We start from the raw sequence: 25,183 nt of genomic DNA, 5'->3' as shown, positions 1-25,183 counted from the left end.
TGGGAGGTGGAGGTTGCAGTAAGCTGAGATCATGCCACTGTACTCCCACCTGGGCGACAGAGCGAGACCATGTCTCAAAAAATAATAATAATAAAAATAAACAAATAAATAAATGAATAAAATTGTATAATTTTCTTTATGAAAATCCTATGAGATATTTTTATTAAATTTATTTCAAAGAACCTTCCTTCTCTAGCTATTTTAAATGTTATCCTTTTCAAAATTACGTTTTAGAGCCGGGCGCGGTGGCTCACGCCTGTAATCCCAGCACTTTGGGAGGCCGAGACGGGCGGATCACTAGGTCAGGAGATCGAGACCATCCTGGCTAACACGGTGAAACCCCGTCTCTACTAAAAAAATACAAAAAACTAGCCGGGCGAGGTGGCGGGCGCCTGTAGTCCCAGCTACTCAGGAGGCTGAGGCAGGAGAATGGCATGAACCTGGGAGGTGGAGCTTGCAGTGAGCTGAGATCCGGCCACTGCACTCCAGCCCGGGTGACAGAGCGAGACTCCGTCTCAAAAAAAAAAAAAAAAAAAACCATCAAAATTACGTTTTAGTTTTTTTTTTTTTTTTTTTTTTTTTTTTTTTTTTTTTTTTTGAGACAGAGTCTGGCTCTGTCGCCCAGGCTGGAGTGCGGTGGCCGGATCTCAGCTCACTGCAAGCTCCGCCTCCTGGGTTTACGCCATTCTCCTGCCTCAGCCTCCCGAGTAGCTGGGACTACAGACGCCCGCCTCGTCGCCCGGCTAGTTTTTTGTATTTTTTTAGTAGAGACGGGGTTTCACCGTGTTAGCCAGGATGGTCTCGATCTCCTGACCTCGTGATCCGCCCGTCTCGGCCTCCCAAAGTGCTGGGATTACAGGCTTGAGCCACCGCGCCCGGCCTACGTTTTAGTTTTTTAATGCTAGTATGGAAGAAGGCAAATGGTTTTGTATTTGAATTTTACATCTAACAACTTTGTTGAACAATCTCATTAGTTCTAATAGTTTGTCAATTCTATAAAGATAATTTTATCATCTACAAATAACAAGTTTTGTTTCTTTTTTTTTTTTTTTTTTTTTTTGAGACAGAGTCTCACTCTGTCACCTGGGCTGGAGTACAGTGGCACGATCTTGGCTCACTGCGACCTCCACCTCCCGGGTTCAAGCAATTCTCCTTGCCTCAGCCTCCTGAGTAGCTGGGATTACAGGTGCCTGCCACTACACCTGCAGGCACCCACCACTATGCCCAGCTAATTTTTTGTATTTTTAGTAGAGATGGGGTTTCACCATGTTGGCCAGGCTGGTTTCAAACTCCTGACCTCAGGTGATCCACCCGCCTCAGTCTCCCAAAGTACTGGGATTATAGGCACGAGCCACCGCGTCCGGCCAACAAGTTTTGTTTCTTAAATATTTTAATTATTTTTCTTTTCCTAACTCACTGGCAAGAATCATTAATACAATATTATATAAAGTAGTGATAGTGGAGATCCTTTTCTGTCTTAAGTTTAAAGAGAATATTTATAATGTTTTGTGTAACAGTCAGGGTTCGATCTGAGAAGCAGAGCCACTAGGAGATATCTATTTATTATGTATTTGTTACAGAAATTTGACCTTACAAAATGGTAAGAGCTGGTTAAGCAGTCTCTCTGAGGCTTTGTGCTGGAGCTTGAAGTCCACAGTGGGGAAGGGAAGATGGATGTAAAGTGTAGGAAGATGAAGGAAAAGATTGAACCCATAAGCAAAAACTGGAGCCTGTGAGAACTGCTGGAAACTTGTATCAGCTTTTGTCACTTCTGACCTTGATGGTCAGGGCTCCTTGTTACAGACACCTTGCCCTGGCATCAGAAAAACCCTAGCAGGTAAAGAACCATGACCAGCTGAGGAGCTTGCTGAAGGCAAAAGGAAGATGTGATGAGTAGTGGAAGAAGATAGTTATAAACACCAGCTATGACCATGTGACCAGTTGTAGAAACAAAGACTGTGATAGTTATGAGTATTTCTTCCTTATTTTAATGTGAATAAGTTTATCTATATTAACCAAATATTTTTGTTTTCTTCCTTTCTGGGCCTTAGCTACCAGAGAGCTCAGATCACCCTCCCCCATCCCAGTAGCTACAGTGGCCCTCATTATTGGCATAGTTGTGGTCTCCCCTTTTGTCTCAATCATTTCCTCATGATTATATTTGTCTCTTTTTGTTAATCAATTCATATATTTTTGGGAGGGAAGAATTAAAGTAGAAGTCAAATAAACAAACAATGATTCTAGTAGTAATCAGCTTTTGGATATTTCCTTTATTTTCCTTTTTACATAATACACATTTATAGTGGTACTACACATTTTTTCCTTGGGAACACACACACACACATATATATTTCACTCTTGTTGTCCAGGCTAGAGTGCAATGGTGCGATCTCAGCTCACTGCAACCTCCACCTCCCAGGTTCAATCGATTCTCCTCCCTCAGCCTCCTAAGTAGCTGGGATTACAGGTATGCGCCACCATGCCCAGCTAATTTTGTATTTTTAGTAGCGATGGGGTTTCTCCACGTTGGTCAGATTGGTCTCGAACTCCCGACCTCAGGCGATCCACCTGCTTCAGCCTCCCAAAGTGCTGGGATTACAGGCGTGAGCCACCATGCCCAGCCAGGAACATATTATGTGTAATAACAATGAAACAGAGGCTGAAGAAAGTTTTCTTCCTAAAGGGGCTTTATCAGTCAAGATTAAATCAGAGAAGCAGAACCATCAGGAAAAATAATATATATATATATATATATATATATATATATATATAATATACATGTTATTTTATACACACACACACACATGAATTTGCTACAAGGATTTAACCTTAGGTGGTAGGAGATGGTAAAAAGTCTCTGTAAGGTTATTGTCTTCACATCTGATGCTGGAAATTCAAGTCCACAAGGCAAGCAGTCGGCAAGGGAAGATGGATATGAAGTAAGAAAGAGCATAGGTAAGTCTGAGCCCACAAGAACAAGTTGAAGCCTGTGAGAACCAACTGAAACCTACATGTATTACTAGTCTGTTCTCATGTTGCTAATAAAGACACACCCCAGACTGAGTAGTTTATAAAGGAAAGAGGTTTAATGGACTCACAGTTCCACATGGCTGGGGAGGCCTCAAAATCATGGTGGAAGATGAAGGAAAAGCAAAGGCACATCTTACATGGCAGCAGCCAGGAAAACATGTGCAGGGGAATTCCCCTTCATAAAACCATCAGATCTTATGAAACTTACTCACTATCACAAGAACAGCATGGGAAAATCCGGCCCCTATGATTCAATTACCTCCCACAGGGTCCCTCTTATGACACATGGGGATTATTACAATTCAAGGTGAGATTTGGGTGGGGACACAGAGCCAAACCATATCACCAGATTAGTTATTGTTGCCCCTGACTTTGATGGAGCTTTGCAGCCACTGCCTCACACCAACAAGGTGAACCAGAAGACAAGTGACAATACATGTGATTTACAAAATAGCTGCTGTTTCACTTCCAGCCTCCAAATCTCAGACAAGAATCTCTCTTATGGCTCCCACTTACTGGAGACACACAGGAAGGGGAATATGGGGAAGTGTGGGTCAACTCAGGCAAGCTGACAAATTGCGAACCCATCACAAACTCTTTGTTGTTGTTTTGTTTGTTTGTTTGTGTTTGTTTTTTGAGACAGAGTCTCACTCTGTTGCCCAGGCTGGAGTGCAGTGGCGTGATTTAGGCTCACTACAACCTCTACCTCCTGGATTCCATCAATTCTCCTGCCTTCCAGCAATTCTCCTGCCTCAGCCTCTTGAGTAGCTGGAATTACAGGCGCCAGTCGCAACATCTGGCTAATTTTTGTATTTTTAGTAGAAACAGGGTTTTCGCCATGTTGGCCAGGCTGGTCTCGAACTCTTGACCTGAAGTAATCCACCCACCTTGGCCTCCCAAAGTGCTGGGATTACAGGCATGAGCCACTGTGCCCCGCCGCTTTGTTGTTTTTTAATAGCAGCTTTATTGACGTGTAACTTACAATAGAATGTGCCCATTTTAAGTGTACAATTTGATGAGTTTTGATAATTGTTATTGATTATACTCGTATAACCAATAACCACCAGCACAGTTAAGATATAGAACATTTCCATCCTCCGTTGAAAGTTCTTCATGCCTTTTTGTAGTTAATTCCCCTCTATCCTCAGCTTCAGGCAACCACTGGTCTGCTTCCTGTTGGTATAGATTAGATTCGGCTGATCTGGAATGTCCCGTACATGAAATCATGTGTCTATTTCACTCAGTTAAATAATTTTGAGTTTCACATATGCTGTTGCATGTATCAATAGTTCATCCTTTTTATTGCTCAGTAGTATTCCATGGCATGGATATATCACAATTTGCTTATCCATTCCCCGTTAGTGAACTTTTGACTTATTTCCACCATTCGGCTATGATGAATAGAGTAAATTCATGTATGAGGGCATTACATGGACATATTCTTTTTCTTGTATAAATGCTTATGAGTGAAATTCTTAGTCTATTCAAACATTTTCCCCATTTGGCAAATTTGGTTTGTTATTGTTCTTATAATTGAGTTTCAAGACTTCTTTATATATTCCGGATACAAATTCTTTGTCAGATATATTAATCGTAAATATTTTCTCCTAACCTGTGGCTTGCCTTTTTATTTTCTCAAAGATGTGTTTCAAATAGCAGCAGTTTTAAATTTTGAAGTATAATTTGCTAATTCTTTTTATGACTAGTGCTTTTTGTGTCCTAAGCAGTATTTTCTTCCCTCAAGGTGTATAATTTTCTCCTATGTTGTCTTTTATACATTTTATAGTTTAACTTTCACATTTAGATCCATCATGCATTTGCAGTTAATTTTTCTATATGTGGTGAGCACTGAAGTCTATTTGAAAAACACCGATAGGCCAGACACCTGACATCCCAGCACTTTGGGAGAAGCTGGTGGACTAGTTGAGGTCAGGAGTTCGAGACCAGCCTGGCCAACATGGTGAAACCCTGTCTCTACTAAAAATAAAAAATTAGCTGGTTGTGGTGACGCATGCCTGTAATCCCAGCTACTCAGGAGGCTGAGGCGGGAGAATGTTTGAACCTGGGAGGCAGAGGCTGCAGTGAGCTGAGATTGCGCCACTGCACTCCAGCCTGCGTGACAGAGCGAGACTCCATCTCTAAATAAATAAATACATCAATAAATGCATAAAATAAAATAAAAAATATGGATAGTCAGTTGTTCCAGCATTACCTAGTCACTTTTCTCAAAGATCAATTGACCATATATGTATAGATCTATTTCTGGACTCCATATTCTGTTCCTTTGATCTACATGTCTATCCTTAGGCCAATATCACACTACCTTCATAGCTGTAGCTTTATCATCAGTACTGTAAGACCTCAAAGTTTATTCTTGTTTTCCAAAATTGTTTGGCTATTTTTGGTCCTTTTGTATTTTAAATCATTTATCAGATACATTTTAAATCATTTATCAATTTCTGTTAAAAAGCCTGCTGGGATATTGATTGAGATTACATTGAATCAATAGATCAATTTAAGGAGAATTTCTATCTTAACAATATTGAATGTACCAAACCAGAATCATATTATTTCTTTTCAATTATTTATGTCTTCTTCAATTTCTCACAATAATGTTTTACCATTTTTAGTGCAGAGGTTTTGCACACTTGTTAGGTTTATTCCTACATATTTCAGTTTTTTGTTGCTATTTGTAAACTGTAGCTTTTAGAATTTCAATTTCTAATTGTTTATTGATGGTCAGTGGTCTCTGTTCTTATATTTATTATTTCCTTTCTTCCAGTTTCTGGGTTGTTTGTTTGTTTGTTTGCTTGTTTTTTGAGGTGGAGTCTCGCTCTGTCACCCAGGCTGGAGTGCAATGGCGCGATCTTGGCTCATTGCAACCTCTGCCTCCCAGGTTCAAGCGATTCTCGTCCCTCAGTCTCCCGAGTAGATGGGATTACAGGCGTGCACCACCATACCCAGCTAATTTTTTTGTATTTTTAGTAGAGACATGGTTTCACCATGTTGGCCAGGCTGGTCTCGAACTCCTGACCTCAAGTGATTTGCCTGCCTTGGCCTCCCAAAGTGCTGGGGTTACAGGTGTGAGCCACCATGCCCGGCCTCTTTCAGTTCCTTTGAATTTCGTTTGCTCTTCTTTTTCTGACTTTGTATAGGTGGAAATTTAGATCATTGATTTTAAACCCTTCTCTTTTTTTTCCTAAAATAAGCATTTATACCTATAAATTTCTCTCTAAGCACTGCTCTGACAGCACCCTACAAATTTGATATTTCATTTTTATTTTTATTCAGTTAGAATGTCCTTTGTGGTGAATCTCTTTTGGAGGATACAATGAGAACATGGCAGTTTGACAGCCCTCACCAGAACCCAACCATGCTGGCACCCTAATCTCAGACATCCAGTCTCCAGAACTGTGACAAATTTCTGTTGTTTAAGCCACCTATCATACTTAGTTAAAGCAGACATTCATATAAACATTTGCCTTGGCGTTTATTTATAAGAGCCTACAGTCTCATGAATGTGTCATTATAAAACAATTTCAGAGTTTCAGGCCTAGACTTAGCATCGAGTTCAACATCCAAATAGGGCATTTAGTCTTAGCCACGCAGAAGTCGGGTTTCTGGTTTGTTTCGACGCCGGACCGCGTAAGAGACGATGATGTTGGGCACCGAAGGCAGAGAGGGATTCGTGGTGAAGGTCCGGGGCTTGCCCTGGTCTTGCTCGGCCAATGAAGTGCAGAGGTTTTTTTCTGACTGCAAAATTCAAAATGGGGCTCAAGGTATTTGTTTCATCTACACCAGAGAAGGCAGACCAAGTGGCGAGGCTTTTGTTGAACTTGAATCAGAAGATGAAGTCAAATTGGCCCTGAAAAAAGACAGAGAAACTATGGGACACAGATATGTTGAAGTATTCAAGTCAAACAACTTTGAAATGGATTGGGTGTTGAAGCATACTGGTCCAAATAGTCCTGACACGGCCAATGATGGCTTTGTACGGCTTAGAGGACTTCCCTTTGGATGTAGCAAGGAAGAAATTGTTCAGTTCTTCTCAGGGTTGGAAATCGTGCCAAATGGGATAACATTGCCGGTGGACTTCCAGGGGAGGAGTACGGGGGAGGCCTTCGTGCAGTTTGCTTCACAGGAAATAGCTGAAAAGGCTCTAAAGAAACACAAGGAAAGAATAGGGCACAGGTATATTGAGATCTTTAAGAGCAGTAGAGCTGAAGTTAGAACTCATTATGATCCACCACGAAAGCTTATGGCCATGCAGCAGCCAGGTCCCTATGACAGACCTGGGGCTGGCAGAGGGTATAACAGCATTGGCAGAGGAGCTGGCTTTGAGAGGATGAGGCGCGGTGCTTATGGTGGAGGCTATGGAGGCTATGACGACTACAATGGCTATAATGATGGCTATGGATTTGGGTCAGATAGATTTGGAAGAGACCTCAATTACTGTTTTTCAGGAATGTCTGATCACAGATACGGGGATGGTGGCTCTACTTTCCAGAGCACAACAGGACACTGTGTACACATGCGTGGATTACCTTACAGAGCTACTGAGAATGACATTTATATTTTTTTTTCACCACTCAATCCTGTGAGAGTACACATTGAAATTGGTCCTGATGGCAGAGTAACTGGTGAAGTAGATGTCGAGTTTGCAACTCACGAAGATGCCGTGGCAGCTATGTCAAAAGACAAAGCAAATATGCAACACAGATATGTAGAACTCTTCTTGAATTCTACAGCAGGAGCAAGCGGTGGTGCTTATGGTAGCCAAATGATGGGAGGCATGGGCTTGTCAAACCAGTCCAGTTACGGTGGCCCAGCCAGCCAGCAGCTGAGTGGTGGTTATGGAGGCGGCTATGGTGGCCAGAGCAGCATGAGTGGATACGACCAAGTTTTACAGGAAAACTCCAGTGATTTTCAATCAAACATTGCTTAGGTAACCAAGGAGCAATGAACAGCAGCTACTACAGTAGTGGAAGCCGTGCATCTATGGGCGTGAACGGAATGGGAGGGATGTCTAGCATGTCCAGTATAAGTGGTGGATGGGGAATGTAATTGATCTATCCTGATCACTGACTCTTGGTCAACTTTTTTTTTTTTTTTTAAGAAAAAAAACTTCAGTTTAACAGTTTCTGCAATACAAGCTTGTGATTTATGTTTACTCTAAGTGGAAATCAGGATTGTTATGAAGACTTAAGGCCCAGTATTTTTGAATACAATACTCAATCTAGGATGTAACAGTGAAGCTGAGTAAACTATAACTGTTAAACTTAAGTTCCAGCTTTTCTCAAGTTAGTTATAGGATGTACTTAAGCAGTAAGCGTATTTAGGTAAAAGCAGTTGAATTATGTTAAATGTTGCCCTTTGCCACGTTACATTGAACACTGTTTGGATGCATGTTGAAAGACATGCTTTTTTTTTTTTGTAAAACTCAATATAGGAGCTATGTCTACAATTAAAGGTGAAACATTTTGGCATGTTCGTTAATTCTAGTTTCATTTAATAACCTGTAAGGCACGTAAGTTTAAGCTTTTTTTTCTTTTCTTTTTTTTTTTTTTTTTTTAAGTTAATGGGAAAATTTTGAGACGCAATACCAGTACTTTAGGATTTTGGTCTTGGTGTTTGTATGAAATTCTGAGGCCTTGATTTAAATCTTTCATTGTATTGTGACTTCCTTTTAGGTATATTGCGCTAAGTGAAACTTGTCAAATAAATCCTCCTTTTAAAAACTGAAAAAAAAAAAAAAAAATCCAAATAGGTCAGAAGTTTTCCCAATGAACAGACCACAAATAAAAATACAGAGGGCAAACGTCTGGGGTAGCAGGTAGGGTGACCCAGGTATAGAAGCTTCTACTTTCCCCATAAAAATCATTTTAATATTGCTGTATAAGCAGTGCTAAGACAATGCTATCATTTTAATATTAATTTTGAACATTGTCTTGTTTTATGCTAATTTAAGAAACAATTCTTTAGAATGGCTATGACCCACTTGAAGAAAACACCCATGGAGATTACTGGAGCCCCAGTACCAGGTCTTAAGAATCCTAGGGGTAGATTGGAATCACTGAGAAGAAGGCCTCTTGTGAAATTATACTGTATAAATCAGCATTCTCAAGTATCTTTATTACAGTTTCCCTTAGCTGGTAAAATATTCTTTCCTCCATCCTCTACGTGCATAAACACTCGACCTAAGCAAATTTTGGCTCTGCAACATCAGGATCAAAGAACCAATGGTAAGGCCATAAAAGCATCATGTAGAGTCCCAGGAATATGTCTCTACTTATGCCAGCAGAAACTTCCTTCCAAGATCTCAAACCCGGTTGCAGGCTTAGTGAGGTTGTCCTAAAATGTGAGATACACAAAGGATTGGCAAGGTGTGAAATGTATCACGGGTTTTTCCTTCTTCAGAATTGTAGCTCTCAGTTAGACAGGAGGAAGACAAATGCGACATGAGCTCTGAATTATTCTTTTTTATTTATACACTTCAGCAGTTCATTGTTGCCTTATCTCCTGGAGGTTGAAACTAATGAGAGGCTGAATAATTTCATGTAAGTCAAGAAAATGGAAATTGGATATGTTTGGAATAGTCGTTATATAAAATATGGCTGTTTTTATTACTTTAAACTTTTGTATGGTAGACTATCTTGTTAATTCAATAAAAAAATTTATGATGGTGAATAAGTAATGTTTGTAAGTTTCTCTAAGCTCCTTGGATGAAAGGTGCTATATAAAACCAAAGTATACTGTGTTGCATTATTATTTTATTTCATAAGCTCTGCAGCATAAAAAGCTGCAAATAAAATCTCCCACTGGGTTGGGGAAGATGATTATTATCTTCCTACTCCTGGAAATAGATTTTCAGGCTTTTGTGAAAGCAGCAACTCCTGTTTTTTGTTGCTGCACAAGTTTTTAATGCTCACAGGCAGATATCGACAGGTCAAGTTTCGTACGAGTTGTGTGGATAGCACGCGCGTGCGTGTGTGTGTGTGTGCGTGCGCACATACAGTGGACATGTACATTCAAATGGGAAATAAATCATGTAAAGGATGAATCAGACATTTGATTAGGTGTCAGTTTATGTCAATATTTATTTCTGATGCTAGTGTGTGTTGCATTTCTGAAACTGGTATATTATTTTAAAAGTAGGTAATTTGGGAGGAACTTATTTTCAGGGTCCAGAAAGTGAAAAGAAAAATTTGTGTTTTGTCATCTTGTGATAGCACTGAAATTTACATGTCATGCTCCAGAATTCAATCACTCCACAAAGATAAATTGAGTGCACTTATGAAATTCTCACATCATAATCCCAAGCTGTGTTTGATGAATTAGGAAGTTTAATAAATGTTTAATAGCTTGACTACATTCAGGAAGCAATGAAGGGCGGCAAAGTATATGTGCATCAAAAGTTTAAAAACTACAAAAGACAATAGTATATGTCAAAACATGCAAAATGAGTCATCTGAGGAGTAAAGGCTGTGTATACAGAGGCAGGAGATGCAGCCAAAACATTAGAGGTAAATGTGACAGCAGAGTCATCAGAAGGACTAGTTGCTGGAATGGAATTTTCAGGGAGACCATGGAGGAGGTGAGGTTGGAAATTTGGCTTGATAATACAACAAATTGCAATAATATCCTAAATAGTTCTCCATTTTCTCTCTCAATTGTAGTTACCTACAATTGTTTTGTCCTTGATTTAAATCGGTACATGTGAGTATGCCTGCTGCCCAGGATGGAGACACACAGTTGGTCTTGCTTTTCCAATAAGTACAAAAGGACAGGCAATGACAAGCATCTTGGTTGATGATAACGTTTAAAATATTTTATTTAACAAGTTTTTATCCTAACTCTTCTTCATCCAAAAGGCTCACATCACTGTCAGCAGCCCTGAAACACTTTATATGGTTGGTATATCTCTTTCTATTTCTTTCCATCTTAACATCCTGGATCAGCTGTCAGCAGTCTCGAAAGTTTGATTTAAAGCAAAATCAAACAGATGTGGAAAAATTGGAACCCTCATCCATTGCTGGTGAGAATGTAATGGTGCAGCCACTAAGGAAAACAGCTTGGCAGTTCCTGAAAATAGTAATGAGTTATTAAATACCACATGACCCAGAAATTCCTAAGTATATACCCTAGAGAAATGAAAACATGTTCACACAAAGACTTGTACGTGAACGTTCATAGTGCCATTATTCACAGTAGCCAAAAAGCAGAAACAACTCAGGTGTCCATCAACTAATGAATGAACAGGTATAAAAAGCAAGAAGTACTGACACATGCTACAACATAGATAAACCTTGTCCACAGGGAGTTGGACAATGGGGAATGACTGCTAAAGGACTTTTTGGGGGGCGATGAAAATATTCTAAAATGAGATGGTAGTAATGGTTGCACACTGTGAATATGCTCAAAACCATTGACTTGTACACTTCAAGTGGATGAATTGTATGTTATACGAATTGTATCTCAATCAAGCTGTTTTAAAAATCAAACAAAGCTGGGCACGGTGGCTCACGCCTGTAATCCCAGCACTTTGGGAGGCCAAGGCAGGTGGATCACAAGGTCAGGACTTCAAGACCAGCCTGGCCAACATGGTGAAACACCGTCTCTACTAAAAATACAAAAAATTAGCCGAGTGTGATGGCAGGCACCTGTAATCCCAGCTACTCAGGAGGCTGAGGCAGGGAAATGGCTTGAACCGAGAGGCAGAAGTTGCAGTGAGCCGAGACTATGCCACTGCACTCCAGCCTGGGCAACAGAGAGAGACTCCATCTCAACAAAAAAAAAGAAAAGAAAAAAAAATCAAACACAGTAAGATTTTTTTTAAAGCATTTTTGCTTTTTTGTTATTGTTGTTTGGCTCTTCCTCTTGACAGCCTTGTTCTCCTGCTTATGGTCATGCAATGGCTGTTATTTTATGCCCTGCATAATTTCTCTAGACCACATATTTTGAATCTAGGCAGTTGTAGAATTTTCTTGGCAACTGGTTTTTTTTTTGTTTGTTTTTGTTTTGTTTTGTTTTGTTTTTTTAGACAGGGTCTCATTCTGTCGCCCACACTGGAGTGCAATGATACAATCAAGGCTCAATGTAGCCTGGACCTCCTGAGCTCAATCAATCTTCCCACCTCAGCCTCCTGAGTAGCTGAGACCACAGGTGTGCGCCACTATGTCCGGCTAATTTTTTTGTCTTTTGTAGAGACAGGAGTCTCACTGTGTTGTCCAGGCTGGTCTGAAACTCCTGGGCTCAAGAGATCTGCCCACCTCAGCCTCCCAAAATGTTGGCATTACAGGCGTGAGCCACAGCACCCAGCCATTGGTGACTATCTTAAGGTTTGATTTCTCTTCTGCATCAAATGATAAAAAGGAAACAACTGTGCTGTTATAAATTCCTCTTATGCTTGGAAATAGAAATTGGTTTCTTACCAAATGTGATATCAGGGAAATGACATCATTTTTTAAACTGAAAAGCCAATGTTTCTGATAATAGCTGAGAGCTTATTCTTTAAATGAGATAAGGCCATAAAATTATGTGTGTGTTTTCTAAAACGAACCCACTAGATTGTACATTTCCAAGAAGTTCTAGCACTTTCCAGGTAGTCTCTTTATGAGGCTTTGCATTAATGCCAAGACTGATAAAATCATTGCACACTGAAACTCTTATATTGTTATGTTTTCTTACAAATCCATGATATGTGATTTCTAAAATATCCTGAATGGCAATACATTTCTGTCCTTTCATGATGATTTAATTTTTGGAAGTAGTCAAAAGTCACCCATGTTTGATAAACAGGCCAAAGGATCAATCTGGAGAGCATTTTTTAATGTCTAAAATGAAATATGACTCTAATGAAAATTTTCAGGATAACTCAAACTAAATTTGAAGGCACTTAAAAAAATATGAGTTTCAAAAAATAATTTGAGTAGTGATAGTATTATTGGAATAAGCCTCTGGCTTCTCACCAGACACAATGCCAGGGATTTTACACAGATTATTCCAATAAATCCTTCCAATAGTTCTGCAGGGTAAAAATTATCCCCATTTTACTGATAAGGAAATAAGGTTGGAGAAGCTCAACAACATGCCTAAGTAAACCCAGCTGTCTTGAGACAGAACTGGTCCTCAGATCTGCAACCTGCTGACTCTTGATGGGGATGGAAAACCAAATATGGCATATTCCCACTTACAAGTGGGAGCTGAACAATGAGAACACATGGACACAGGGAGGGGAACAACACACACTGGGGCTTGTGGGGAGGAGGTGCAGGCAGAGGGAGAGCATCAGGATAAATAGCTAATGCACGCTGGGCTTAACACCTAGGTGAGGGGTTGATAGGCACAGCAAACCACCATGGCACACGTTTACCTATGTAACAAACCTGCACGTCCTGCACATGTATCCCACAACTAACTTTCTTTCTTTCTTTCCTTCCTTCCTTTCTTCCTTCCTTCCTTCCTTCCTTCCTTCCTTCTTTCTTTTCTTTCTCTCTCTCTTTCTTTTCTCTTTCTGTCTTCTTTCTTTCTTTCTCTCTTTCTTTTCTCTTTCTGTCTTCTTTCTTTCTTCTTTCTTTTTCTTTCTTCTCTGTTTCTTTCTTTCTCTTTCTTTTCTTTTCTTTTTTCTTTTGAGACGGAGTCTCGCTCTGTTGCCCAGGCTGGAGTGCAGTGGTGCAATCTTGGCTCACTGCAACCTCCACCTCCTTGGTTCAAGCGATTCTCCTGCCTCAGCCTCCCGAGTAGCTGGGATTACAGGCGTGTACCATCACCCCGGCTAATTTTTGTATGTTTAGTAGAGACGGTGTTTCACCATGTTGGCCAGGCTGGTCTCAAACTCCTGAACTCAAATGATTTACCCACCTCAGTCTCCCAAAGTGCTGGGATTAGAGGCGTGAGCCACTGAGCCTGGCCGCGGAACTTTAAACAAAATTAAAATTTAAAAAGTTTTTTAAGTCACTTTGCTTCATTCTCAGAGTGGTTTACAGTTTGTATTTCCTATTTCTACATGCTGTGTGCATGTCCAAGCTTGAAATTGGGCCAAATCTTCCTCAAAGATCTGGGACTTTTTTGCCCCCTTTTTTTTTTTCACTCTGTCACCCAGGCTGGAGTGCAGTGGCGTGATCTCGGCTCACTGCAGCCTCAGCCTCCAGGGCTCAAGTGACCCTCCTACCCCAGCCTCTCGAGTAGCTGGGATTACAGATGCAAGCCACTACACCCAGCTAATTTTTGTATTTTTAGTAGAGATGGGGTTTTGCCATATTGGCCAAGCTGGTCTTGAACTCCTGCCTCATCCTCCCAAAGTGCTGGGATTACAGGTGTGTGCCACCACGCCAGCCTCCTTTTTTATCCCCTCATTTCAGATCTAGAACTACATATTGAGTTTAACTTCACAAAATTTGAGCGCAGTACCTTTCTCCTATAATAACACCGAGAACTTCTCATTTACCCTCTGTGTAAACGATCACAAATTCAAAATCAGTGGAGTCAAATTAATGAGGACTTGCAACGTTTCTAGGGAGGACTGAGCTCCCTAGAAGGCCTCCATGCCATACATCATCCGACGCTGAGCTTTTTAGCTTATAAAATCTGAAAACATAGCCTGAGGGAGCAAGGCCATAGAAAAGTATCAGGAGGATAATGTTAACACCTGTAATAAAATTAAAAGCATGAATATAACTAGGGGAACTGTTCACCCATGAAATGAGAATATTAGTGTAAATGAATTAAGAATTAGAAATCAATGAGCTCTATTAATTGAGTTGATTCCTGTAATCTGGTAAAATTCAAATAGCATCTTCTTTTTATTGGCCCATGGACTGCCTGAATGAACACCACTAGAACCTTTGGAAAGCAAGACTAAAAATAAGCCAATGCTTAAAAACTTTCAGCAGGGCCATGCTGAAGATAGCTTAAACCACCACTTGGCCTTAGAGCTGTGGGTTCCTAGAATTCATAAGAGTAATAATAATAATGACCACTTACGTAGTACTACTGTAGTAGCTGTTCTCACGCTGCCAATAAAGACATACCCGAGACTGGGTACTTTATAAAGGAAAGAGGTTTAATGGATTCACAGTTCCATATGGCTGGGGAGGCCTCACCATCATGGCAGAAGACCAAGGAAGTATGTCTTACAAGGAGGCAGGCAAGAGAGAAATGAGAACCAAGCAAAAGAGCTTTCCCCTTATAAGACCATCAGATCGGGCCAGGCACGGTGGCTCATGCCTGTAATCCCAGCACTTTGGGAGACTGAGGTGGGCGGATCACTTGAGGTCAGGAGTTTGAGACCAGCCTGGCTAATATAGTGAAACCCCGTCTCTACTAAAAATACAAAAATTAGCCAGTGTAGTGGCGGGCGCCTGTAATCCCAGCTACTTGGGAGGCTGAGGCAAGAGTATCACTTTAACCCAGGAGGTGGAGGTTGCAGTGAGCTGGAATTGTGCCACTGCACTCTAGCTTGGGCAACAGAGTGAGACTCTGTCTCAAAAAAAAAAAAAAAAAAAAACCCATCAGATCTTGTGAGACTTATTCACTAACCATGAGAACAGTATGGGGGGAAATCGTCCCCATGATTTAAAATCTCCCACCGGGTCCCTCCCACAACACATGGGAATTATGGGAGCTACAATTCAAGATGAGATTTGGATGGGGACACAGCCTAACCATATGAACTACCTATGTGCCAAATACTGTTATAAGTTTCCTCACTTAATCTTCACAGTTGTGCAGTGGGTGCTATTATTATCATCCCCATTTTACAGGTAAAGAGATCAAGGCACAGGTTAAGTGATTTGCTCAGGATAACACAGCTAGGAAGGAATGAAACTAGAATTTAAATGGTTTTATATCGTTACACTGCACTGCCTCTCTTCATGCTATGCTGCCTCTAATGTGAAGTGGCTTGGCAGAAAGGATAGGGCTGGCAATGAAGGACAGTCTCTTTTTTGTGGGCCAGAAAGATGTTGTCTGGCAGTGTATTCATAAGCTCATTTGAAAAAAAAAAAAAAAAAGGAAAGTGTAAATCTTCAAACACAGATAATTGAAACAATTTGCCTTCTAATGAGGGGGGAAAAAAACAGCCTTTCTCCCTTTGCTGATTGAGTCCCGTTTGGGGTGCATCACATTACTGTTCCCATCTCTTTCTCCCTTGCTATATCCATATCCTTTGCCTGGTGACTTTGCAGTTCTTCCCGTTAGAGGTGGAGTCTGTTTCTCCACTCCTAGGCTTCAGGCTCAGCCATGTGATTCGCTTTGGCCAAAGGGATATGAAGCCAAAGTGATGCGAGCAGGAGCTTGAAATGTGCTTGCGCAGCTGGGTTACTTTTCCCCTTGCTTGCCATCGCCCTGGGAATTGCATGTTCTGGCAAGCCTGCTGGTTGAAGGAGGATAAGCAACGTGTGTGGAGCAGATCTGCACCCAGCCCGGGCTTCCAGCCAACCCCAGCTGAGCCCAGCCCACACCAGCTGACCCCACGGCCAACCTGCAGATGTGGGAGTGAAAAATAATGAACGTTGTTTTAAGCCACCAGGTTTTGAGGTGGTTTGTTTTACAGTAAGAATATGGCAATAACTGAGGAATAATCTACTCCATTGCTTTTCTGCTTTACATACCAATTCCTCCCACCCATAAACACACCTAGACACATTCACTTATATTTAATTATAGTAAATCCCCACAGTCCTCTTTCCCTCCTCCATCACCCTTCTCTTTATTATGGCTTTTACTACCACACTCATCTTTTTTTTCTTCACAGCAATTTTTTTTTTTTTTTTTTTTTTTTTTTTTTTTTTTTTTTTTTTTTTTTTTTTGAGGCACAGTCTCGCTTTGTCACACAGGCTGGAGTGCACTGGTGCGATCTCGGCTCACTGCAACCTCTGCCTCCCAAGTTCAAGCAATCCTCCTGCCTCAGCCTCCCAAGTAGCTAGGATTACAGGTGCCTGCCACCATACCCAGCCAATTTTTGTATTTTTAGTAGAGACGAGGTTTCACCATGTTGGCCAGGCTGGTCTCAAATTCCTGAGCTCAAGTGATTCCCCCCACCACAGCCTCCCAAAGTGCTGAGATTCCATAGTACTTTTGACACACTTCTGTCTGATCCACAACCACCTCTGTGATTGGATTAGTGGCACTGGGACAGTTCAGATAACACAACTGATCACCATTCCTTTCTACTCTTATGCATACTGTGATCTTATTGGTTAAAATAATACAAATGAGCCAGGCGCAGTGGCTCACACCTGTAATCCCAGCACTTTGGGAGGCCAAGGTGGGCGGATCACCTGAGGTCAGGAGTTCAAGACCAGCCTGGCCAACATGGCAAAACCCCATCTCTACTAAAACCACAAAAATTAGCCATGGCTGGGCACAGTGACTCACACCTGTAATCCCACCACTTTGGGAGGCCAAGGCAGGCGGATCACGAGGTCAGGAGATGAGGCCATCCTAGCTAACACGGTGAAACCCTGTCTCTACTAAAAATATAGAAAATTAGCCGGGCATGGTGGCACGTGCCTGTAGTCCCAGCAACTCGGGAGGCATAGTGGTGTGCACCTGTAGTCCCAGCTACTTGGGGGACTGAGGCAGGAGAATCGTTTGAACCCGGGAGGTGGAGGTTGCAGTGAGCCAAGATCGTGCCACTGCACTCCAGCCTGGGCGACAGAGTGAGACCCCGTCTCAAAAAAAAAAAAATTAGCCTGGCATCCTGGCGGGTGCCTGATACTCGGGAGGCTGAGCCAGGAGGATCGCTTGAACTTGGGAGGCAGAGGTTGCTGTGAGCTGATATTGTGTCACTGCATTCCAGCTTGGGGGACAGAGACTCTGTCTCAAAATAATAATAATAATAATAATCCAAATGAGTATGACCAGGAGGAAAATAAAGAAGCCAGTTTTCAAAAGCCTACAACTCACCAATTCTCTTAGGTTTATGAAGTGGTTCCACAGGACCATACGTGATTTCCAACTAGTCTGAATTTAATCAATGGCTACCTGTCTCTTTTCAGTAAATGCGCCCATAGCAATCATCTACATGTTGGCGGAAACTTCTCTTCTAAAAGCATATTGTACTTAAGTCACTCTTCCAAAAGAATTTATATTATTGTATTAAAATTAAAATTAATTATATTTAAATAATTTCAAATATACTCAGAAAAGTTGCAAGAATGCACAATGAAATCCCAATCATCCTTTACTCACATTTAGCAATTAACATTTTGCCACATTTGCTTTATCATGTTCTTTTTTTCTGTGTTTTTCTTTTTTTAACCTTTATTGTTTTTTGGGTTTTTTTTTTTTGTTTTTTGTTTTTTTTTGGTTTTTTAAGACAGAGACTCACTCTGTCATCCAGGCTGGAGTACAGTGGTGTGATCACAGCTCACTGTAGCCTCTGCCTCCCAGACTCAAGCCATCCTCCCACCTCAGTGCCCCAAGTAGCTGGGACTACAGGTGCACACCACTATGCCTGGCTAATTTTTTTGTATTTTTTTGTAGAGACAGGGTGTTGTGTTTTGTTTTGTTTTGTTTGATGGAGTTTCGCTCTTCTTGTCCAGGCTGGAGTGCAATGGCGCGGCCTTGGCTCACTGCAACCTCCAACTACCAGGTTCAAGCAATTCTCCTGCCTCAGCCTCCCAAGTAGCTGGGATTACAGGCACCCACCACCACGATCAGCTAATTTTTGTATTTTTAGTAGAAATGGGGTTTCACCATGTTGGCCGGGCTGGTTTCGAACTCCTGACCTCAGGCCCACCTCGGCCTCCCAAAGTGCTGGGATTAGAGGCGTGAGCCACCGCGCCCGTCCAAGACAGGGTTTGGTTTTGCCATGTTGCCTGGGCTGGTCTTGAACTTCTGGGCTCAAGCAATCCTCCCACCTCAGCCTCCCAAAGCACTGGGATTACTGGGTATAAGCCACTGCACCCGGGTATAAGCACTGGGTATAAGCCACTGCACCCGGTCTTTTTTCTTTATTTTTTTCCTGAACCATGTGGGAGTAAACTGCAGACATCATGCTCCTTTCCCCCTAATCTTCAGTTTGCATTTCCCAGGAACAAAAACAATGTCTTACATGATCACAGCTCAATTATTAAAATCAGAAAATTTAATGTTAATGTAATGCTATTATCTGATATATAATCCGTATTCAAATTTTGCCAATTGTCCCAGTAATATTCTTTTTTTTTTTTTTTTTTTTTTGAGACAGAGTCTTGCTCAGTCGCCCAGGCTGGAGTGCAGTGGTGCGATCTCGGCTCACTGAAAGCTCCGCCTCCCGAGTTCACGCCATTCTCCTGCCTCAGCCTTCCAAGTAGCTGGGACTACAGGCGCCCACCGCGATGCCCGGCTAATTTTTTGCATTTTTAGTAGAGACGGGGTTTCACCGTGTTAGCCAGAATGGTCTCGACCTCCTGACCTCGTGATCCGCCCACCTCGGCCTCCCAAAGTGCTGAGATTACAGGCGTGAGCCACTGCGCCTGGCCCCCAGTAATATTCTTTATGGCATTTTTTTTCCCTCTTCCTTGATCTAGAATCCAATTCAGGATCACAGATTACAATTAACTGGCATCTCTTTTTTTTTTTTTTTTTTTTTTTTTTTGAGGCAGGGTCTTGTTCTGTCTCCCAGGCTGAAGTGCAGTGGTGTGATTCTTGCTCACTGCAGCTTCAAACTCCTGGGCTCAAGCGATCCTCCTTCCTCAGCTTCCCGAGTAGCTGGGACTACAAGCATACACCACTATGCCCGTCTATTTTTATTTTTATTTGTAGAGACAGGGTCTCACTATGTTGCCCAGGCTGGTCTGAAAGTCCTGGGCTCAAGAGATCCTCCCACCTCAGGGCATATCTCTTTAGTCCCTTTTAATCCAGACCAGCTCCTTAGGCTTTCTTTGTCTTTCATGACATTAACATTTTTCAATAGTACAGCCCAGTTATTTTGTAGAATGTCTTTCAATTTAATATTGAGATTTTCCCACAGTGAGATTCAGGTTATGCATTTTTAGCAAAAATACTACATAGATGGCAATTACATTTTAAATTCTATGTGTGATGAAAACAATATTTAATATGTTTTTTCCCTCTGACTGCATATAAGTCAGATGTAATATAATCTAAGGACTCTACCAGATGAAGAATTATTTTTAAGCAAGGGACAAGTTCAGTGTGCTACTGATATTTGAAGCCAATATTATATCTCTGTGGTATACTTATTGTGATATAAAAGAATAGTATACTTTAACAACAGCTTACTGTAATTACTGTCATGCAGAAATTACAAGAAGATTTTGGCTCAATATGAAAACGTTCTAACTTTTAGAACCACATAAAAATAGCTTCAATTTTGTGAACTCGCTAACCCTGAACAATTTTACTGGGGAAGGCAGAGAGATCATTTAGGCATCAGACAAGGACTGAACTAAATTACTTCTAAGGTACTTTGTAACTCTGGTCTGTGTTCCAGAAAGCCCGATGCCTGGGCTCACACAGCTTTCTAAGTGCTGGCAAGGATCTCACCCTTTGAACGAACAGGAAATTTTGTACATTAAGAGTCTACATGTCATGTGAAAAAATGCTCAATTTCACTCCAAATTAAAGAAATGTAAATTAAAACTATGCTAAGATATCATCTTTTACCTACAAGATTGACACAAATCTAAAAGTTTAATAACACGTTCTGTTGGTGAGGGTGTTGGGAAACAGACGCTTTCATGTATTACTGATGGAAATGTAAGCTGGTATAGAAACTCTTTGTAAGGTAATTTAGCCATAGCTATCAAAATGATATTCATTTACCCTTAAATGAGCAATTAAATTTTAGGGAATTCATTCTACAGATATACTTGCACTCATGGAAAATGACATAAGTACAAGGTTACTCAATGCAGCACTGTTTGTGATTGCAAAAGATTAAAAACAATGCAAATGTCCATCAATAGGAACTGGTTCAATAAATGTTTACATATTCAGCCAAAGAAACACCATGCAGATGTTAAAAACAAGAGGAAGAGAGACTTCTCTTTGCACTGATTTAAAAAAAGAACTCTGAAGCTGGGCATGGTGACTCATGCCTGTAATCCTAGCCCTTTGGGAGGCCGAGATGGGTGAATCATCTGAGATCAGGAGTTCAAGACCAGCCTGGCCAACATGGTGAAACTCCGTCTCTACTAAAAATACAAAAATTAGCCGGGCATGGTGGTGCACACCTGTAATCCCAGCTACTCGGGAGGCTGAGGAAGGAGAATCGTTTGAACCCAGGAGGTGGAGGCTGCAGTGAGCCAAGATAGCACCACTGCACTCCAGCCTGCACAACGGGAGCGAGACTCCATCTCAAAAAAAACCAAAAAACACCAAAAAACTCTGAAATACATTAAGTGTAGGCCAGGCATGGTAGCTCACGCCTGTAGTCCCAACACTTTGGGATGCTGAAGCAGGTGGATCACCTGAGGTCAGGAATTGGAGACCAGCCTGGCCAACATGGTGAAATCCCGTCTCTACCAAAAATACAAAAATCAGCCTGGCATGGTGTCACACACCTGTAGTCCCATGTACTTGGGAGGCTGAGGCAGGAGCATCACTTGAACCCGGGAGGCAGATGTTGCAGTGAGCCAAGATCGTGCCACTGCACTCCAGCCTGGGCGACAAGAGCAAAACTCTGTCTCAATAATAATAATAATAATACATTAACTGAAAAAAATGCAACAGTTTGTATATGCAGATCAGTTTTTACAGTATTCTGTCTTTGGTATAAAGTGGGGAGGAGGTCTAAAAGTTTATACTCACATTTGTTTTCGTGTCCACACATAAATTGAGAAAAGTAGTAAAGGAGATGTCTTGGCAGATGAGGGACAAATATGAGGAAGAGGCTTGTCACTGTATATCCTATTGTACTTTCAAGTTTTTTTGTTTGTTTGTTTTTTGAGACGGAGTCTCACACTCTGTTGCCCAGGCTGGAGTGCAGTGGTGCGATCTTGGTTCACTGCAACCTCTGCGTCCCGGGTTCAAGCGATTCTCTTGCCTTAGCCTCCTGAGTAGCTGAGGCTATAAGTGTGTGACACCACGCCGGGCTAATTTTTGTATTTTTAGTAGAGAGAGGATTTCACCATGTTGGCCAGCCTGCCTGGTCTTGAACTCCCGATCTCAGGTAATCTGCCCGCCTTGGCCTCCCAAAGTGTTGGGATTACAGGCGTGAGCCACTGCGCCCGGTCACTTTCAGGTTTTTGAATCATAAGACTGTATTACCTATTCAAAAACTGAATTTAAAAATAAATAAACAAGCCAGGTGCAGTGGCTCATACCTATAATTCCAGCACTTTGGGAGGCTGAAGCAAGATGATTGTCTGAGGCCAGGAGTTAGAGACCAGCCTGGGCAACATAGCGAGAACCTACCTCTACAAAAAAGAAAAATAAATACATAAACAGAATGAACAGAAAATGGTAAAACAAACCAAAATGAGAAAGAATTTGTTTCCCTTCCTGTCTACCCAGAGTTATGAACTCCAGAGGCAATTTCCTAGCATTTAGGTATTTTTCTCTATTAAATGTGACTCACAGGGGCCAGGCGCTGTGGCTCACGCCTGTAATCCCAGCACTTTGGGAGGCCAAGGTGGGCGGATCACCTGAGGTCAGGAGTTTGAGACCAGCCTAGCCAACATGGTGAAACCCCGTCTCTACTAAAAATACAAAAACTAGCCGTGTGTGATGGCAAGTGCCTATAATCCCAGCTACTCGGAGACTGAAGCAGGAGAATTGCTCGAACCCGGGAGGTGGAGCTTGTAGTGAGCAGAGATCATGCCACTGCACTCCAGCCTGGGTGACAGAGACTCCATCTCAAAAAAAAAAAAAAAAAAAAGTGACTGACAGGTATCAAAAGACATTCTAATTATCAGCAGTGTTAAAGAGAGGGAGGTGCAATTTTTTTTTCCCAAGAAACCAAATCCCCATGCATTTATAGAAGCATGGTGGTGCTCTAAACAAATCCCCTTGCATCCCTTTTACATTTTCTATGAGCCCCCACCTCCTAGCTTCTGTGTGTGGCCTGCACCTGTGACACTCTTTGGAGGCCTTCCCTTAGGCTGTTAGAGCTACTTTGCCCACTTGTATAGAGAGCAAGAAATACCTGAGCGTTTACTTCCCCTCGGGCAGCCTTAACCAATGACTGACCGACCAGTGCAGCATTAGGAAATCCTAGCTCCTTGCCTCTGCAGCTTGGAGTAATAGTTTTTGTTTCAGAGCTTTCCACGGGATCAGGCTGAAGCTGGGACTTGGCTTGAGAGTGCAGTCTTATTTGCTTCTTCCTTTTCCATGCCCTACCTCTCCCACTCCTTTATCCTTTATTGGTTTCTCCTGGGAGTACTGCCTTAATAAATCATTTGTATTTGAATCTAGATTATCAGGGTCCCCATCTGGAGAACACGACCAAAGACATATGATTTATTGGATTTGGAATGGCTGTAACATGACATCAAAATTTGATTTTTCCTAAAAGATAGGTTTGACAAATTGAGGTATCATTATTATCAGTTCCCACCCCACCTTTCATACATTGCTAATACCCCATATTATACCTCATTACACAATTACTTTATGATGCATAATAATTTTAATACCTTGCTTCTAGGAGCAAATGGGCTTTCCCACACACCTAATCATATTACCAATTTAGTTAATGTAAAAGTCCTGCCCCTAGGGACTAGTATTTTAAAAGACTGTAAATGGAATCTAAAATGTTTCAGGTAGATCACGATGGAGGTAACAAAAGAAAAAACTCCTATATCATCTTGTGTTATCTGTAAACCTCCTGAAGCGTGAGATCAGATTACTCCTATCATTATTTTTACCTGCCTACCTCAAGATGCCATTAAAGCTCAAAATAGAATGCAGCTGATTTAACAACTACATGTTTGCATTTTCCCCCATAAAAGCTCATTTTCTCGAATATAACCCATCTCCGGCCGGGCGCGGTGGCTCAAACCTGTAATCCCAGCACTTTGGGAGGCCAAGACGGGCGGATCACGAGGTCAGGAGATCGAGACCATCCTGGCTAATACGGTGAAACCCTGTCTCTACTTAAAAATACAAAAAAACTAGCCGGGCGACGAGGCGGGCGCCTGTAGTCCCAGCTACTCGGGAGGCTGAGGCAGGAGAATGGCGTAAACCCGGGAGGCGGAGCTTGCAGTGAGCTGAGATCCGGCCACTGCACTCCAGCCTGGGCGACAGAGCAAGACTCCGTCTCAAAAAAAAAAAAAAAAACCATCTCCGTGCTTACAAAAGGACCAGTTTCCTGAGCAAATTTTTGTATTTCCTCCTTCCCCATAAACATCACCTTGACATCTAGAATCTTCCTACAGGTAAGTGCTTTGGTCAAATGTTTAATCATTTAAGAAGCATCCACAAGGTGCCGAAAGTTGGAGAGAACATTCTTGCCATTTTCAGGCTTCCCATCTGAGACAAAAGGGATTAAGATTTAGATTAGGGATTGAGTGCTATGGTTCACGCATATAATCCCAACATTTTGGGAGGCTAAGGTGGGAGGATTTCTTGAACCCAGGAGTTGGAGACCAGCCTGTGCAACATAAGGAGACCTTGTCTCTACAAAAGGTTTAAAAATTAGCCAGGTGTGAGGCCGGGTGCAGTGACTCATGCCTGTATTCCCAGCACTTTGGGAGGCCGAGGGGGTGATCATCAGAAGTCAGGAGTTCGAGATCAGCCTGGCCAACATGGCAAAACCCTGTCTCTACTAAAAATACAAAAATAAGCTGGGTGTGGTGGTGTGCATCTGTAGTCCCAGCTACTCGAGAGGCTGAGGCAAGAGAATCACTTGAACTGGGAGTTGGAGGTTGCAGTGAGTCAAGATTGTACCATTGCACTCCAGCCTGGGCGACAGAGTGAGACTCCGCCTCAAAAAATAAATAAATAAATAAAATAAAAATTAGCGCCAGGTGTGATGATGGGTGTCTGTAGTCCCAGCTACTCAGGAGGCTGAGGTGGGAAGATTGCTTGGACCCAGGAGGTTGAGACTGCAATGAGCCGAGATCACGCCACTGCGCTCCACCCTGGGCAACAGAGCAAGACTCTGTCTCAAAAAAAAAATTTTTTTTTTATGTTAGGCATCTGCAACCTACAGACTACGGGCCAAATCTACCTGTTTTTTGTTTGTTTTGGTTTGTTTGTTTGT

The 25,183-nt window shown here is 41.8% G+C and overlaps 1 protein-coding gene across 2 annotated transcripts; it reads left to right on the top strand.

Annotated features, from left to right (window-relative positions):
* The first annotated feature begins 6,621 nt into the window (after positions 1–6,621).
* On the top strand, positions 6,622–8,771 carry LOC104670010 (heterogeneous nuclear ribonucleoprotein H-like). 2 transcript variants are annotated; one of them, XM_030934605.1, is made up of 2 exons: positions 6,622–7,924; positions 7,975–8,771. In XM_030934605.1, the coding sequence occupies exons 1-2, from the start codon at positions 6,686–6,688 to the stop codon at positions 8,092–8,094; spliced, it is 1,359 nt and encodes a 452-aa protein (XP_030790465.1). In that variant the 5' UTR covers positions 6,622–6,685; the 3' UTR covers positions 8,095–8,771. The 2 variants fall into 2 exon arrangements, with proteins under 2 accessions (XP_030790465.1, XP_030790464.1); XM_030934604.1 differs by having other exon boundaries at positions 6,957–7,083; positions 7,223–8,771.
* The last annotated feature ends 16,412 nt before the right edge of the window (positions 8,772–25,183 follow it).

This window comes from Rhinopithecus roxellana, chromosome 7 (assembly GCF_007565055.1).
Source record: "Rhinopithecus roxellana isolate Shanxi Qingling chromosome 7, ASM756505v1, whole genome shotgun sequence".
Taxonomy (NCBI): domain Eukaryota; kingdom Metazoa; phylum Chordata; class Mammalia; order Primates; family Cercopithecidae; genus Rhinopithecus; species Rhinopithecus roxellana.
This window is presented reverse-complemented; position numbering and strand designations above follow the sequence as displayed.